Here is a 17,652-nt window from a genome sequence, read left to right on the forward strand (position 1 = left end):
CATCAGTGAGATAATGCACGACAATTTCTTCCCTCAAATCCGTCATGTCTCATTTATGTAATATTTCTTCAAAAAGTGGCAATTGCCCAAGATTTTGCTACTGCGGGGAACTTTAAATAGTCTTGCATCTCTATTTTCAATTGCATTCTTTTCCCCATAAGGTAAAATAAGACTCTCTGTAACCCTACCAAGTTAATACAATCCCCGCAAAAACAATTCTTATACACATTAACAAAGAATAAGCGATGAGCGGCACAAAAAATATCCAATTTTTGCTCACTTGCTGTCAGTGAAATCTGCATCGATAACATCTCCATCAGGCCCCTTGCCGGATGATTCTGAAGGCCCAGATTCACCGCCAGGTGATGGCCCAGGACCAGCACCTGCGCCAGGAGCACCTGGTTGATTGTATAGGGACTGGCCAAGCTGCATGACTTCTTGATTTAGGGCCGCCATAGCGTCCTTAATGGCTTGGGTGGAACCCCCTGAAATTGCATCCTTGAGCTCTCCAAGCTTTGCCTCTACCTTCTCTTTCACTGGGCCTGGAACCTTATCTCCCAGCTCCTTGAGTTGCTTTTCTGTCTGGTAGACAACAGAATCAGCTTGGTTCTTAGCGTCAATCGCATCTCTCCTTTCCTTGTCCTCCTTTGAAAACTTCTCCGCCTCCTTGACCATTCTCTCCACCTGCATATTTCACACACATTTTACCTTGGTACTCTCCGGCTTTTGACCTAATGCTACAAAACCCAATAAAGTCTATGGTATCTATAGCAGGTTCCAAGCACAGCATAAATTAAAGGAGATAAACCATTATATTCGATACCTATTCATCTTTTCATTGGAAACAACAACATACCTCATCACCAGGTAAGGTGCTAGCACCAGTAATTGTTATGTCTTGCTTCTTCCCTGTGCCCTTGTCAACCGCAGTGACTGAGAGGATACCATTGGCATCAATGTCAAATCTTACTTCAATTTGAGGGACCCCACGAGGTGCAGGTGGGATACCATCCAGACGGAAGCTACCAAGAGATTTGTTGTCCCTAACAAACTCTCGCTCGCCTTGTAGAACATTAATCTCGACACTGGTCTGTCCATCTGCAGCTGTAGAAAACACCTCTGACTTGGATGTCGGCAGGGTAGTATTTCTTGGGATGATCTTCGTCATCACACCACCCAGGGTTTCTAGACCCAGTGACAACGGTGAAACATCCAAAAGCACAATATCACTGACATCCCCAGCTAAAACACCAGCCTATATAAAAAAATATATACACGAATCAAACAAACAACAATGTATGCATTGCCAGCTATCAGAACGATACAAAACATGACTGCAAAATACTGAGGCTTGATTTGGATAGCTAGATAAGATGAGATGATCTGTAAATAGTAGTAAAATGGTTTGAATTGAGATGTTTTATGCAGTTTTGATAAATAAATAAATAAATAATTGAATAAAAATATTATAAAATTAAAATATTGTTAGAATATAATTTCTTAATATTATTTTATTTTGAGATTTGAAAAAATTGGTTTATTTTTTATATTTTATTTGAAAGTTTAAAAAAATTGTAATGATTATGTAATGATTAGATGAAAAAGTTAAAAATTTGAAATTGAAAATTATTTGTGTTTGTAATGTTTGGATATTGAGATAAGATGAGATGAGAGACTCTTACTATTCAAACCAGGCCTAAATAGTGCGACTGCATAATCTACGGCCAACAGTTATCAGTGAAATCATCACAGATAGCAATGTGCACAACACATTACTTAGACGTGAAAGCATAAAGTAGCTCACCTGAACTGCAGCCCCTAGGGCAACAACTTCATCAGGATTTACGGTCACATTGGGATCTTTCCCAGTCAACTTCTTCACAAGCTCCTGAACAGCTGGAATTCGAGTTGATCCTCCAACAAGGATCACTTCATCTAAATCTTTGAAGGAGAGTTTAGCATCCCTCAAGGAATTTTCAACTGGTCTTCTAAGCCTAAAATATAATCAGGCAGTTTGAAATGTTAACTCAACACTTCAGTCGTTTTACAGAGCCAACAAAAATAAAATTTTGCTAAAACCTTGCTATTTTCTTATCCAGCTATAGACTACATATGAGAGTAATCCACAAAGATAAGTACTACGATGATCAGTGTGTGATGTTGAAAATAATAGGACACATTTAGAGTTTCGCAAGAATGGCAGGTACCTGTCAAGAAGGTCAGAACACAATTCCTCAAACTTGGCCCTAGTGAGGGTGGTTTCAATATGCTTGGGGCCATCTGCAGTGGCAGTAATGAAAGGCAAACTGGAAAGGAAGAAGACAATGTAAAAATTAAACTTCGGTATAACCTCACAGAGACACATCCTCAATCCTCATATACTCTTCTGATTTTTTTTTTTTTTTTTGGGGGGGGGTGGGGGGGAGGGATTGATCAGCAAGAGAGTTAGATACAATGAAATACCTCATGTTTGTCTGAGTTAAAGATGAAAGCTCCATCTTAGCTTTCTCAGCTGTCTCCGTTAGCCGCTGAAGAGCTTGTTTATCCTTCAACAGATCTATACCTTCATCTCTCTTGAAGTTTGCAGCCAGCCAATCGACAATTCTCTGAAGGGTTCAATAACATTTAGTACTTCTTTAGCAAGATAGAGATTTTACACCCCTCCTTTTCTTCTGGAATAAAGGAGAAGGAAACCCAAAGAGCAGAAAAATAAACAAGCCAGTAGAAGGGGAAAACTAAAAGTTCCTGACCTTGTCAAAATCATCACCACCCAAATGAGTATCTCCAGAAGTAGAAAGCACCTCAAAGACTCCATCACCAACCTCAAGCACTGCAATGAAAAGAGAGAGAATTAATTCCTAAATGCGTTTGTCATTACAAGGCATCTTTCAGGGACAAAGTCCGTTATAGAGATACCAACAAAAAGAATTATAATAGTGGCAAGGTGCTAATGTAAATGGGGACATAACTTAACAGGTTTACGAACAGTGATCTAACCTGATACATCAAAAGTACCACCACCGAGGTCAAATACCAAGATGGTCTCGTTGTTCTTCTTTTCAAACCCATATGCTAATGAGGCAGCTGTGGGTTCATTGATTATTCTAAGAACTTCTAAACCAGCAATACGACCAGCATCCTTTGTTGCTGTCCTTTGGGAATCATTAAAGTAAGCGGGCACCGTCACAACAGCTTTGGTAACTTTATCATTCAGAAACTTTGAAGCATCATCCACAAGCTTCCTCAAAACCTAAAGATGGGTATACGAGTTACAAGAGAATCCAAAACCAAATGCAAACAACCAAATTCATAGGAACAATCACTATGTATCTGCATGAATGAAACATTAATCATCATATACCACATGCTCTACCAAACATAGAGATGAAAGCATATGTATCGTCAAGTCCACTGTTCAATATCAAGAAACGTGCGTTTAACAAGTATGAATAAAATTCTGGAAATTTGTAATTTTCTTTTTGGACAGGTAATACAAATTTTATTCATAAAGACAAAAGGCATAGCCCAATTACATGAACATATGAAGAACCTTAGGAAAAATTCAAATAAGTTTGTATCCCTGCCGCATCAATTGCAACAGTTAACAATGCGTCCACACTTAACTTGTTGATTCTTTTTTCTCATACAAATCACTTAAAATAATGATTCCAATACACACAAGAACAACAAATTTCACATTTTCTGCCCTCAACATCCTCTAGCCAATCAAACCATCCAAAAGAACAAGACTTTAAAACGAGCGCATTACCAACAAACCCTATCCGAAATTGCGCGCCAACTGACCGCATTTAATACGAAGTCCTCGATTGTTTTTTAATACGAAGTCCTCCATTGTCACAAGCATAAAACATAAAAAGAAAGCCATAAGACGATCAACACGCAATAACAAAACTTTAGAATTTCGAACAATTAACATGTTCAGGAAGCCAAAAATTAAGAAAAAAAATTCACTGCCAAAAACCACAAACCCATTTGCCCAATAACTTTCTTTTTTTCCTCCACAAAAATCCCCCATTCCCACAAACCAGAAAACAGAAATAACAGAAAACCAGCAACAAAAACACCGAAACCCAGTGCCAAAAACTACAAATCCATGTCGACTTTGCGCCTAGTGAACCCTATTTTAACCCAATTTCCCCCTTTCCACAGCCAAAAGGTAACAAATCATATGAAAAGTAACAACAAAGCAAAAAAGGTTATCGAGGCCATCACCAAAAGGGAGTTACCTGGGCAGAGATTTCTTCTGCAGCAAACTGCTTTCCGATTGCAGGGCACTCCAGCTTGACATTGCCATTCTCGTCCCTGACGACCCGGTAGGAGACCTGCTTGCTCTCCTCGTCCACTTCGGACATCTTCCTCCCAATGAACCTCTTGACGGAGAAGAAGGTGTTCTCCGGGTTCACAACGGCCTGGCGCTTGGCAATTTGACCCACCAACCTGTCCCCACTCTTCGTGTAGGCGACCACAGACGGCGTGGTGCGCTGGCCCTCTGCGTTGGATACTATGGTCGGTTTGCCTCCTTCCATAGCAGCAACAGCTGAATTAGTCGTCCCCAGGTCGATCCCCACGACCTTCTCGTTCACCACCTTAAGCGGGCCCACCTTACCGGCGGTTCTTAGTCGGGGAAAAGACACCGTACCACGAAGCTTCTGGCCGAAGAAGAAGGCTTTGGAGGAGGAGAGATTGGGACGATTGGGTTTGCTCCGGAACGAAGCGGTGGTACCGAGGGTATGGATTTGGGCTGTGGAGGAAGCCATTGAGAAAGTATCAATGAATGAGGGTTTCGGCTAGAGTATACGGGAGAAGTATACGGGAGAGTGAGAGAGAAGAAGAAAATAAAACTGAAAAATCTAAAGCGGAGGAGGGAAGAAGGAAGAGGAAGTGTGGGGTTGAAGTCGAAACTCCAACAACTTTGCTCGGAACGAGAGATAGAAAAACGGAAGATAGACGAGGGTTAGGGTTGGAGGAGGGTTTATGAGCAAGGGAAGGAGAGGGGATGTGACGCGTGGAGAGTTCGAGAATGATCTAGTACTCCCACTGCGAATGAATGAGAGAATGCTGGCCGTTGGATTCAATACTGAGTAGCTCTGGCCTGCCAAGTGAGAACATCGAGGAAGACTTTAGATGAACGGGAAAGAAAGAATAATAAATAAATATATTTGTAGTCAAAAAATAAAAAAAATGGTATTATAAACTTTGTGTGAAGGATTTGGTGAGGATTGAAAAGGCAAAACCCAATTTGTATTCTCAAACAAGGGAAACATAGGAACGGTAAACTGTCACCGTATCATCGTTCATCTTCTCGAGACTTTCTTTTCTTTCAAAATTTAGAAGAGATTTGAATAATGAATTGAGATAAAAGATGAATTAAAATAAAAATTAAATAAAATTTTATTATAATATTAATTTTTAACATTAATATTATTATTTTAAAATTTAAAAAAGTTAAAGATTTTTTATTAATCATTCCATCACGGCCACACTACAAATAATCCAACCACGTCCAACAATTAAAAAGACTAAAATCACAACAAAGAAACAATCAAACATGCTGTATCCTTTTTTTTTTTCCCCTTGTTTTTGGCTTACACATCTCTTCCGTTTTGGACAAGAGAAATCCTCAACTTAAATGCCATTCAATCCATGGATACAAAGCAGATGGGAGGTCATGTGACATGGAAGATCAGTAAGAAGCTAAAACGGTCGTGGCCCACAAGAGAACTCACCTTTTATCTCCTCTCTTTGGAAGATGTTAATTTATACCATGAGCAATTTTTTTAAATATTCACCCATGCTGTGTTACAATACAAAGCATTTGATTCACCCTTTTGTAGCAAATTGTTTCCGAGGAAGTGCCCTCCAACCAATATCCCGCCTGCAGAATCCTCCTGACCAGTTAATTTCATCAACAGCCTGGTAAGCTCGATCCCGCGCCTCTTCAAGATCTCTTCCTTTTGCGGTGACCCCAAGCACACGTCCCCCAACTGCAACGAAGTTACCCACCGGGTCTTGGGTTGTTCCTGCGTGGAATATCTTAACACATGAACTAACATGCTCTGCTTCTTCAAGGTTTCTAATCACAGTTCCCTTCTCATAGGCCCCAGGGTAGCCCTTACTTGCCATCACTACCACCATGGCAGACCCTGGGGACCAGTTCAGGGATACTCCGCTTAGCTCTCCTCTACAGGCTGCAAGCAGAACTTGTGCCAGATCAGACTCCAACCGAACCATCAACACCTGCTTACCATTATCGTCAGATAACCCCCCACCCCATCCGGCCAAAAAAAAAAAAAAAATCAATATACTTCCTATTATGTACAATACCAGAAGTTACACCATGTAAAATACGCATATACACACTCACAAATTAAATAATAATTATTAGAGGACCAATAATACAGCGTGGATTGGGATATGCTACACCTATTTATGCTAGCCTAATATGTAGTCTTAGATCAACTCATGACACGACCAGCTCTTTCAAAATGCAAGTCATAAAAGTTCATTGAAGATCAATTTTATCAAAGACTTCTTAAAAGACTAAAAGAAATGCAAACTTCAACAACTTCCAAATGATAACAGCACCAAACCAAACTTAGCTGTGAAGTTAGATATTTGATAGCAAGTTTGAGTTTTGATGGGAAAATAACTTATAATTGTGCTTCTTGAAGGTCAGCTGGGCAGTTGGTATTTTGATTATTTGAAAGAACACGTTATAAAATTAATTCAGAGTCTGTCAACTGACCTGACACTCTGGATCTCCAAAACGCACGTTGTACTCAATTAGCTTCGGTAAGCCAGACTTCTTCTCAATCATGAGCCCTGCATACAAAACCCCAACGAATTTGCACCCCTCTGCAGCCATTCCTTTTACAGTAGGGAGGATTATGGATTCCATGACCAATGACTGAAGTTCTCTTGTTAATATGGGTGCAGGGGAATATGCCCCCATCCCACCTGTATTGGGCCCTGTATCACCATCCCCAACTCGTTTATGGTCCTGAGCAGACTCTAGAGCAATCGCATTCTCTCCATCCACCAAGGCAAAAAAAGACACTTCTTCTCCTTCCAAATATTCTTCAACGATGACACGACAACCTGCAGAACCAAAAACACCCTTAACAAGCATTGAATCAACAGCCTCATATGCTTCCTCCAAAGTCGTAGCAACAATAACTCCCTTTCCAGATGCCAATCCATCTGCTTTGATAACAATTGGGGACCCTTGCTCTTGAATGTATTGCTTTGCAGCAGATGGATTGGTAAATGTTTTGTACTGCACAATTAACTACCGAATTAGCAGCATTATTGTGTGAAAATGGTGACATGTTAATGAGAAAGCAAAGATTGTAAAGCTGCAAACTTCGCTTCCAAAAAAAGGCAAAATAAGCACAAATAAAATTTAAAATGGCGGATAAGAATGCTACTTAAAGATAAGACCAAGAGTATAGGGATGGAAACATCATAATGGAGTGTGAGACTATATGCAGCGAAGTTGTAACAATATCAATTGAAGAGATGGTATGAAGAACTGCCTAAAACTAAGAAAAATGGGCAGACCAACCTTAGCAGTAGGAATTCCATACTTATCACACAAATTCTTCATGAAGTTCTTGGAACCTTCCAAAGCAGCAGCCTCTGCTGAAGGGCCAAAAGTAGGGATTCCAGCCTTAGATAGATCATTTGCAAGGCCTGAAACAAGAGGTGCCTCCGGTCCAACAACAACCAGCCCCACACCCCATTTGCAGCAGAAGGATATTACAGCAGAGCTGTCAAAGATGTCAAGGTCAGAAATACAAGTGGCACTCCCCGAGTTGGAAATCCCAGCATTACCAGGCGCACAGAAGACTGCATCAACAGAGGGAGATCTCTGCAAGGCATAGCAAAGTGCATGTTCTCTTCCCCCTCCACCAATGACCAAAACCACCACCCTCTCTTCTTCTGCAGCATTTGTAAACATAGAGTGCCAATGGATGACCACACAAAAATGGGTGTAAAGTTTTATACTTTCTAAATGATTGTGACAACAACATACAAATTAACAAGAAACGACATATTAAGGAAGCATAACGATCTTCTAGAGGTGGTAAATGCAGAAGAGTAAACTTGTTCAAAATAATGACAAGATTTTGAAAACAACACCACAGAGTTGGCCTAGGAATCTAAAGAATACTTTTTTCTCTAGGAAACAATATATGTTTTAAAAAGGAATCTAAAAAATACTAATCCATAAACCATTGCTTTGTATCTTCAATAGTATCTAATAATTTAATGCATAAATTACTAGTCACTTAGTTTATGTACATGGCATTTTCCTTAACAATGAGAACTTAAGAAAACACATCCGACTATATCATTGCTTATGGCTTAACTATTCCAATTTTTTCATACTATCCTGTAAAAACATTCTCGACTGCTTTGATCAAGAATGATGCTAGGATATTGTTGTTGCATTTTTAAATATGTTGTAATAACAAGTCACTAAATGTGACAACAACAGCGAGATGACCGTGAACAAGTGTTACCATTGCCTCAGAGGAAAACCACTATAAAGATTGTTTTAAAAGAAAATTCAACTACAAATGGGCTTTGTACTCCAACAAAAAGTTCTGAAAAAACATACGTAATAGCTTACGATTTCTGAAGCCAATCAACTATATAAGCCGACCAAGAAAACACTGTAATTGAATTCGGAGAAAACAACAAACAAAACTATGTAGTAATTTTGTGCCAAAGTTTTATTCATTAAAGTAATAAAAAGTGTAATAACTTACTGATCCAAAAAAAAAAAAAATGCAATAACTTCAAACATATTTCACAACTGTCAAATAACGGGAACAGTTAGGAAATCTAGCAAATAGATAGAGAATTTAAAAGAGAAAAAATCAATAACACTGAAAAAACATACCGACAACAGAGATAATAAAAATCACATAAATAAAAAATAAGAACTGATTTGGCGAATGCAAACGAACCAAACTGGAACACAAAGAAAGAAAAATTAATATTAATACCAGAAGCAGTATCGGTTTGGGCACCAAGTGAAACCAATGAGTCAGATTTAAGAGCATGGCAGTTTAAGAGACTGGAAGAAGAAGGCCGTGAGCCATTTAAAAAAAGCGAGTCCCGGGGAGAGAAAGAGAGGTGATTGCCGGAGTTAGAGCGGAGGGATCTCACGGAGAACGACGTGGGGGAGTTACCGAAACGGCAGCTTGAGAACGGAATCGGAAGTCTAAGACTGTTGGTACTGCTGCGTGGATTAAGAGCTGGTCCGAGGTCGAAGGTGGTGGTGACGGTGGCGCAAGACATGTTAATTTCTGGTTTTTCGTTTCGGAAATGACTTCTCGAATTTCAGAAGCGCATTGAGGGTTTAAGCCTTTAAGGACTGAGTTTATTTTATTTATTTTATTTTTATTATATTTTTGGCGCAGTTCCCTCAAAATATGATTATTTAAAAAACAGACTAGAAAGAGGGAAAGATCCTTTGGGTATTTTAGGATGGTCATTCCGTGATTCTCACGCGGATATAAACAATAATAATAATAATTTTTTTCTGTAAATTATTAATTATCCGTACGAAAATCATTTTTATTTTAATTAATTAATTAATTCCTAGTTTGACAAATAAATGAGTTTTTGTCAAAGCAACGTACGTGTAAATGACTTATAATTACCATAGAAAAAAATGACATCTATTTAATTATGTAAAATTTTTTTAAAATAAAATAAAACATCGATGGAAAAAAAAAAAAAAACCAAAAATGGTAATCCTATTATATTCTAAAATAAATGGCCTTGAAGTGTGTGCAAGAATATCCTTTGTCATTTCATTTTGTAATTTTTTTTTTTTTTGTCCCTCTCGAGCTACAGCGACATAATAGACAGCCATGCTGGAACATCGATAAAAAAAAAAAAAACCAAAAATGGTAATCCTATTCAAAAAGTCTACTTGCAACCGATCTTGGGGAACCGGCGTCACTGTGTCCTACGTGGCACGTTTTCAATACGGCGTCGTTTTGATTTTAAATTCAAATTGAAGACGCAGCTCAGTTTAGGTTTTATTTTGGAAATCACTTTCACCATCAGCCGACACACCTACGACCACGAGACCCTCCCCTCTTCCCATCGGGTTTGTCATTCTGCCTTCCATCCCAATCGGCAGCAGTTAGTCCGGTTCCTTCCATCCCAGTCGCCGGCGACTTTCTTCTCTCTTCTCGCCGGCACTTTCTTCTTCTCGGTTTAGGTTTTGTTTTGGAAATCACTTTCACCATCAGCCGACACACCTACGACCACGAGACCCTCCCCTCTTCCCATCGTCTTTGTCATTCTGCCTTCCATCCCAATCGGCAGCAGTTAGTCCGGTTCCTTCCATCCCAGTCGCCGGCGACTTTCTTCTCTCTTCTCGCCGGCACTTTCTTCTTCGTCTTCTCCTCGGTAGACCCACAAACCCTAGTTTCGCATCTCGTTTTGAAGAGCCACGAATCACAAACGGCGTTCGAACCCACGAACCAGAGCCTGTACGTGGCTGTCATCTTCTCCACCAGATCTGATATCTAAAGCCCGCTCACAAAGCAGTCCCCGTATCACTTGGTCTTCGGCTTCTACTCAAACCCATGACCCACAAACCCACGTTTCACATCTCGTACCGAAGAGCCACGAACCACAAACCCAATTTGAACCCACGAACCAGAGCCACAAAGCCCTGTCGTCTTATCCACTAGATCTGAAATGTGAAGCCCACATAGCACCAAAACCCTAACTCTAACCCTAACACCGACAAAAAAGCCAACCCTAACACCGAGTTTCAAATCAGGTTAGATTTCTCCTTTTCCACGTGTTTTGGTTTTGTTTTCAACATTCTAATGCTATACATACTTGGTCTTCTGTTATTGTTAATTTATTGTTTTTTTTTTTTTATAATACTACTAGTAAATTTGATATGCCCATTTGACAGGTCTTCATTTACTGAAAATGTCTTCATTTAGTAATGCTATACATACTTGGTCTTCATTTACTGAAAATGTCTATGAATTAGTGGTTGAAAGGTCCTTGTTTGTTTTATTCCTCCTCTAAGTTATAATAATTTCACAACATTGTATGTGAAACCACTAATATATGGTTAATTGAAATTGAATGTGTAGATGGAGATGGGTTTGTAGTAGAAAATTATAGTGTGACATAGCTTACAATCGGGTTGTGTCATGTTGGGTTAGTATTAGGTCTATGAAATCGAAATTATTTATGAATTGACAACAAACTGATCCAAGTGAATCGTACTAACCCAAATTTGAACACTGCCAATAATAAGCTATTCCAGACATCTTCATTGTAAATGGTCATAATTGAGAGCTAGAGGACGGTTTGTAAGTTGTATTTAGTTTATAGTTATTGTTTATGTATGCCGGATTATGTTCATTTGTCACATAAATTTGTGGAGGTCATTAAGATTTTGGCATTTCATTCGAAATCCTTCATCACAGAGCAGGCTAGGGGCTTGTAACTATTTCAAATGAAAATTGAAACTACAAATGCTATCATTTCTCTTATGGACTTGGACTCTTTTCCATTCTTTATTTTAACCCAACTCGTAATCTCTTTTTAACTCATTGTCTATTTATATTTGCTAACGATATATTTACACTTTATTTGGTACTGTTTCAATATGTAGTTAATTTTTTTTTGTTTGAATATCTACTATTTCAATATCTATTATTGGAATAGATCCTACTGTTGAATAATAAAGCTTATAATACAAAGAATTACTAAGAAAATATGTGACCACATACTACCAGTTTGTCATGTTCCATAACTCAATTTGTAGCTAGAAATTACATGACAGGTGCTTTCTGGTGTAATTTGGTGTGGGATCATATTGAATGATACCAAGCTTTCCATAAACATTCCTTTAACTTTTGGATATTGGTTTTACTAGTTTGTCATGTTCAAACCTATGTTCCGTAGGACTAAGTAACTAATTGTAGGTTTGTGGAGACACTGTGTTGTTACCCATATAATAGTCTAGTGGTAATTGTTTTGTTACCAACTATACACTGTTTTCTTACCAAATAATTGTGGCAAATTAGTTTTGGATTTTGACCACTAATAACTTTCTCTTCTGAAATATAAATATATGTTACTAACTAATTGTGGGAAATTAGTTTTTCCTTTCTCTTCTTTGGTTCATCTTAGAAATGTCATCGTCCTCATCAATGTCTTCTTCATCTTTTGCTAAACGTACCATGAGGCAACCATTGTGCTGCTGTGGGGTGAAAGCAACACTGAAATTTTCAACCACAGCAAAAAATCCTGGCCAGCCATTCTTAGGGTGTCCAAAGTACAACACAGAGGTAATTACAGCTGTAACCTTTCTGTTCACATTTCTTTCAGTCTTCAAGCCCACTAATATGTGGTCTAATGCTCAGGGATTACCCTTCTGCAAGTTTTTCCAGTGGGCAGATAGTAATCAAGTGACTGAGCTCCAGCTTCAAGGAAGAATCAATGACCTGTTACAGAGGGAGAAAGATCTCTAAAAAATAGTCGACCTTCTCGAAAAAAGGGAGATTGACCTGCGTAAGATGGTGGATCAGCTTGAGAAGGAGTTGCTGAGGCAAACACAAGAACCTGATATTAAGAGGGAGCACAAACTGGGAAAACAGTTTAGTGGGATTGCATTAGTAGTACTTTTAATTTGTATTGGACGCTGGCTCTTGTATTAGAGGATCTAAATGCATCGCTTTCCATTTCTGTAAATTATTTATTTTGTTCAAACCTATGTAATGCACACTGTTAGAGTTTGAATACCTGCAAACTTTGGGAATTATGGTGTAGTAGTGGGATCTGGAACAGTGGCCACAAGAATATTTTTAATGTTATATATCTTTTATGTTTAGAAATTGTGAATGTTATGCATATGTGCTTTCTGGATGTTTAGAATGCATTCATAATCAGCATTGAGCATTGAGCTTTATGCATGCATATGTGCTTTCTGGATGTTTAGAATTGTGCTTATAATAATCATCCATTCGATGTTTATATTGTGGAAGTAGCTCTTGTATTTCGACTTAGCAAATAATAACAGTAACCGTAGATATAAGTTACAAGAACTGTATGCCAATCCATGCCAATCAATTAATACAGGTGCTGCTGACTTTATTTCACTGCTTGCGTAAAAATACAAATCAGAACCTTCATTTCAAAAACACCATTCTAGTGCAAGATCCTCTTTCCACCTGGACACACCTCAAACTACACAGAATATTACAAGCACCACAAACTACACAACAAAGATTGGATCAGTAGAGATTAAGCTATTGCGCCACTTCACTTCAACGCCGGTTTTAGTGTATACACATTCTCAGAATCAATATGTAAAAGAGATCCAAGATGTCACCCATAATATACATTTGGTACAAATAGATGGTAGAACCTTCTTTTCAAACACAATGCACCATCACTCTTTAATCAACCCAAGAGATCCAAATAGTATAACCATGCATTTAGATCTTAGTGATGAGGAAATAAATTAAAGCTTTATTGCCCCCTCATCATCGAAGGCAAAATTAAAGTTTTACACCAACAAGTATCTATATTCCCAAAATACCACCAACAACAAGATTAACACCCTAATGTGTTTAGCTAAATAGTGGTAGGCCAACTCATAACAAAATGGATCAGCAGCACCTGTACACCACGGGATGAACCTACAGGGAAAACAATTGATGTAAATTGTGTGCCAAATCCGAAACTCTAACCCACAAAGAACACCCTAATCATTAAAACCCAAGCTTAAAAAAGATTATGATAATGTATAACCACGGAAAGGCATACCCACGACAATTGAAATGTCATTCCCGTGGTTGTGAACCATCCAATATAGCCTCTAGCGGTTGTGATCCAACCAACCCAAATTGCATCTGTAGACCAATAAAAGTCATGCAAAACCAACTCATGTCAAACTTACTATTAAAATTATCATCCATAAAATTAAAGTTGGGAAACACGTACACTTTCTTGGCTTTGCATTAGTCTTTCTTGGGGTTGAGCTCCAATAATGTCAGCAGCTGGTATGCTCTCTGGAACAGTCTGATTATACGGTGCCACCAAAATTACAAACAATGCTTAATACGACACATAGACAAAATCATTTATCTTATAATTCAAATAAAAGTCTTTCGGGGAAGATATTACTTGCACGACACCAAATAAATTCTTGCACACGTCTACGACTGCTATATCTTCTCCATCTCGCTGAACATACCATAATAATCATTTTTTAGGTAGTAATAAAAAAATTAAGCATCAACAAGGTAGATGTCAAATAGAATATCAGCACCTGCTTGCGTTTTCCCTTTCCCTGTGCTCGCTTGGTCTTCTCTTTAACTTTTCGCAAGTCTCTCTCCATCCTGGATGCTCTCCTCAGAGATGGGGGTCTCCCTTTCCCTCTCACAATATGTGGACTGAGAACTTGTTTTGAAGAACCAACAGTTGCTGTAACGTTTGCGGTACCACTTGCATGTGCTGTGGGATCCAGATTGCCAGAATAAAGGTCAATCATTGCATGCAACTTATTAGTTGCATCCAAAGTATGTTCTCTCGAACCCGCAGCATGAGTAATCATCTTGTAACAGATGTTCAAAAGACTTGAATAATTTGTGGAATCCTCCCGTTGATGCACTGTGTCGTAGCTGCTATGGATTAACATGTATCTTCTTTTGATGTCCTTCCTCCATCGATCCAAAATGTACCTATCTGGCAATGATTTAATCCCGTTACATTTGAACACAGCGAAGATGTGCCGGCACACTATCCCCCTCATTTCAAATAAACCACAAGAACACTTTGCAGCACCTGTATCTTCCTGACTAAATTGGACTGAGTGTGTAACCAACTTCGTGAACTCTTCGAGACAAACTTCATCATCTACCACATAGGTTTTTACTGTACCGTCGACCTTGAGAAAAACTGGGTCCAAGTCAATAACGCGGGCCAGTTGAAGCTGAACTTCCCTAAACTTTCCATTGGTGTACAAATCTTGAAATCTCTTTTCAATTGGAGATCTAGAGATGCAGGGAATTGTGACATTAAATGAGTGGAAGTCCGCTACATTTTCGTTCTCAATCTTCTTCTTCAACGCATTATCATATTGATCGACAAACTCTTTCAAGTTTGTCTTAGCATAAACATAGCCATCAAAAAAGGCATTCATGCTCTCACTCCGCTGAGTTGTACTCGTTCCAGCCCAAAAAATATCTCTCAAAAATGCCGGTACCCAGTACTCACGCTCAGTGTATAAACTCTTCAACCACACATTATCATGCAAGTTGTACGTGGTGATGAACTGATCCCAACAATTCTCGAACTCTTCCCGAGTTTGGGTGTCATACACACATTTCATTAGGGTAGTTTTCATTTCAGTTTTGTAGGAACCATAGCTTCCAAGCTTTTCCGGGACTTTCTTAAGTATATGCCAAAGGCAAAATCGATGTCGGCTTTCGGGGAAAACAATTGAAATGGCATTTTTCATCGCTCGGTCTTGATCAGTAATAATAGCCTTCGGCGCTATACCATCCATACACTGCAACCAGGTCTGGAATAATCACACGAACGTCTCAGTATCCTCTGAGGAAATCAAGCCAGCTCCCAACAAAATTGATTGCCCATGGTGGTTTACACCAACAAATGGTGCAAAGGGCATCCCATATCGGTTCGTCAGGTATGTGGTGTCGAATGTGACCACATCACCGAAATATTGGTACGCAGCTCGACTACGGGGGTCTGCCCAAAATACATTCTTTAACCTACCATCATCATCCAGGTCCATTAATGCAAAGAACCCCGGATTTTTGTACTGCATTCGTAAAAAGTAGTCTTGGAGCGCCCTAGCACCACCTGCGCCCAGTCGTAGATGTCGTGCCTTGTCGATGTAGTTACGGCAATCCTTTTCCAAAAATGGGAGGTTCTCAAATCCACCCGCACCAACAACAAGCGATCCGAAACTCTTATTCATACGGATCCCAGCCATATCATTTGTATCAAGAACTCTTTTTACTGATTCACTTACTTCTCTATTACAGCGAAAGAAGCGCGATTTCTTGGGGCTCAGGTTGTGATTATGGATATTGTGAACTGTATTCAGCCGAAACTTTCCATCAGCAGTTTTTGAGGCATTAATCTTTGCCTTACATTCTGTCTTTCCCGTCGGACGAGGGTTGGCAACATTCACAATCCTATTCCGAGCTTTCCCACCACGGGCACAGGCAAGTGTGACATATCTAACAGTCCCATCCTCTCCCCTCTCACTCCTTTTTGTCATCACCCCAAACTCGCATTTCTTACCATATTCCTTGTAATAACTCATTAAATCTTCTAACGAATTAAACTCCATCTTGGACTTTGGCACATCATCACCATCCATTTGCACTTTCTCAGATGCTTCTGCACTGCATATGGGGGTTTCAGTTTCCCCACCATCGGGTCTATTATCCTGTGCATCTGGTCTATCCGCAACACATTCATCAACTCTAGAGGATGTACATGGCGATTCGGTTTCCAAACCATCAGGTCTATTATCCTCTATACCTTGGAATTTGCTTGTAATGGAGCTTGTACTAATGCGAGATACCGGGTCTTCCATGCCATGTTGAAATGGGTAACTACCATTCTGGCAAAAAGAAAAAAACAATGCAATTAAACTCTTTTCAAAAACCTAATCCTTAAAATTAAACATGTTTGATATGACATCACCACCTGTAGGTTGCTTGGATATAGGTTGGCACTAGGATATGATAAAAAAGCCGGTGACCACGCAGGCGTTGGTCCATAGTAACAATGCATGTTATTTGGGATGTTTGGACACGTGGATGGTATGTCCTAAAATATTATTAGATAAGTTATTGATGTATTTTGACAATAAAATATCAACTAATAAACAAATAATGTTTTCGATATATTAAATAATACAACATACCGCGGGTGGGGGATTTGAGCTAGATGCCTTTGAATTAAACAGGTCTTCTTTTCCGTTTCCCATGCTAAGAGGGAGGCAAATAAATTGTCAATACCAATATTATATAACTTAAACCACATTATAATCTATGAACTAGTATATAAAAAATGAAGCAAGATACTAATATCTACAAAAATTCCCAAAATCAACATTACTAGGAACGAAACAATGTCCTGCAAATGCTTTCTAGCCAATCACTGAATATAATAATTCTAAGGTGGAGAACATTCTAACTATGGTTTACCAAGTTGACAAAATCTTCTTCTAGCAAACATTCAAATGTCTTGTCAATTGTTTTTCCCTCTTTAATCTCTAAATATTTATCATACTCACCCTGGGATTTGATCTCTAAATAATTAGTGGCATGTTCTATTTTAATACTACAGTGGGAAGCAAATATGAATTCTTCCAAAAATTTAATCAACCAACTACCTTGCTGTGAACATGTGGTTTCATGCTCATTAAAAACTTTAAATTTAATCATAGAACCAAGTTTATTATGGCATCCAAGTCCATATATGCTGTAGTTGTAAAAATTAAAATAGAGATATAGACATAATGGAATAAGCATTATCATTTCTTTCCCATAAGCTGAAACAGGACATTCATCAACACCCGAAAACTGG

General features: G+C 38.8%; 4 protein-coding genes across 5 annotated transcripts; all 4 read right to left on the reverse strand.

The window, feature by feature from the left end:
- Positions 1–24: 24 nt before the first annotated feature.
- On the reverse strand, positions 25–4,778 carry LOC122312444 (stromal 70 kDa heat shock-related protein, chloroplastic). Its single transcript, XM_043127050.1, has 8 exons — positions 4,248–4,778; positions 2,998–3,250; positions 2,751–2,830; positions 2,464–2,606; positions 2,208–2,306; positions 1,805–1,994; positions 857–1,255; positions 25–684 (listed from the first exon to the last, which is right to left on the reverse strand). The coding sequence occupies exons 1-8, from the start codon at positions 4,776–4,778 to the stop codon at positions 277–279; spliced, it is 2,103 nt and encodes a 700-aa protein (XP_042982984.1). The 3' UTR covers positions 25–276.
- Positions 4,750–9,398, reverse strand: LOC122312445 (phosphoribosylamine--glycine ligase). Of its 2 annotated transcripts, XR_006243187.1 has the most exons (5): positions 9,036–9,398; positions 7,586–7,962; positions 6,767–7,297; positions 5,748–6,258; positions 4,750–5,113 (listed from the first exon to the last, which is right to left on the reverse strand). XR_006243187.1 is itself a non-coding variant. In XM_043127051.1 (4 exons), exons 1-4 carry the CDS (start codon positions 9,328–9,330, stop codon positions 5,842–5,844), a joined length of 1,620 nt encoding a protein of 539 aa, XP_042982985.1. In that variant the 5' UTR covers positions 9,331–9,398; the 3' UTR covers positions 5,559–5,841. The 2 variants fall into 2 exon arrangements, 1 of the variants encoding a protein (XP_042982985.1); XM_043127051.1 differs by lacking the exon at positions 4,750–5,113 and having other exon boundaries at positions 5,559–6,258.
- Positions 9,399–13,207: 3,809 nt separating this feature from the next.
- On the reverse strand, positions 13,208–16,114 carry LOC122314241 (protein FAR1-RELATED SEQUENCE 5-like). The gene is made up of 3 exons (XM_043129715.1): positions 14,209–16,114; positions 14,026–14,103; positions 13,208–13,934 (listed from the first exon to the last, which is right to left on the reverse strand). Exon 1 carries the CDS (start codon positions 15,590–15,592, stop codon positions 14,294–14,296), a length of 1,299 nt encoding a protein of 432 aa, XP_042985649.1. The 5' UTR covers positions 15,593–16,114; the 3' UTR covers positions 13,208–13,934; positions 14,026–14,103; positions 14,209–14,293.
- Positions 15,617–17,050, reverse strand: LOC122312830 (protein FAR1-RELATED SEQUENCE 5-like). Its single transcript, XM_043127475.1, has 3 exons — positions 16,988–17,050; positions 16,768–16,890; positions 15,617–16,681 (listed from the first exon to the last, which is right to left on the reverse strand). Exons 1-3 carry the CDS (start codon positions 17,048–17,050, stop codon positions 15,617–15,619), a joined length of 1,251 nt encoding a protein of 416 aa, XP_042983409.1.
- Positions 17,051–17,652: the final 602 nt, after the last annotated feature.

This window comes from Carya illinoinensis, chromosome 6 (assembly GCF_018687715.1).
Source record: "Carya illinoinensis cultivar Pawnee chromosome 6, C.illinoinensisPawnee_v1, whole genome shotgun sequence".
Lineage (NCBI taxonomy): Eukaryota > Viridiplantae > Streptophyta > Magnoliopsida > Fagales > Juglandaceae > Carya > Carya illinoinensis.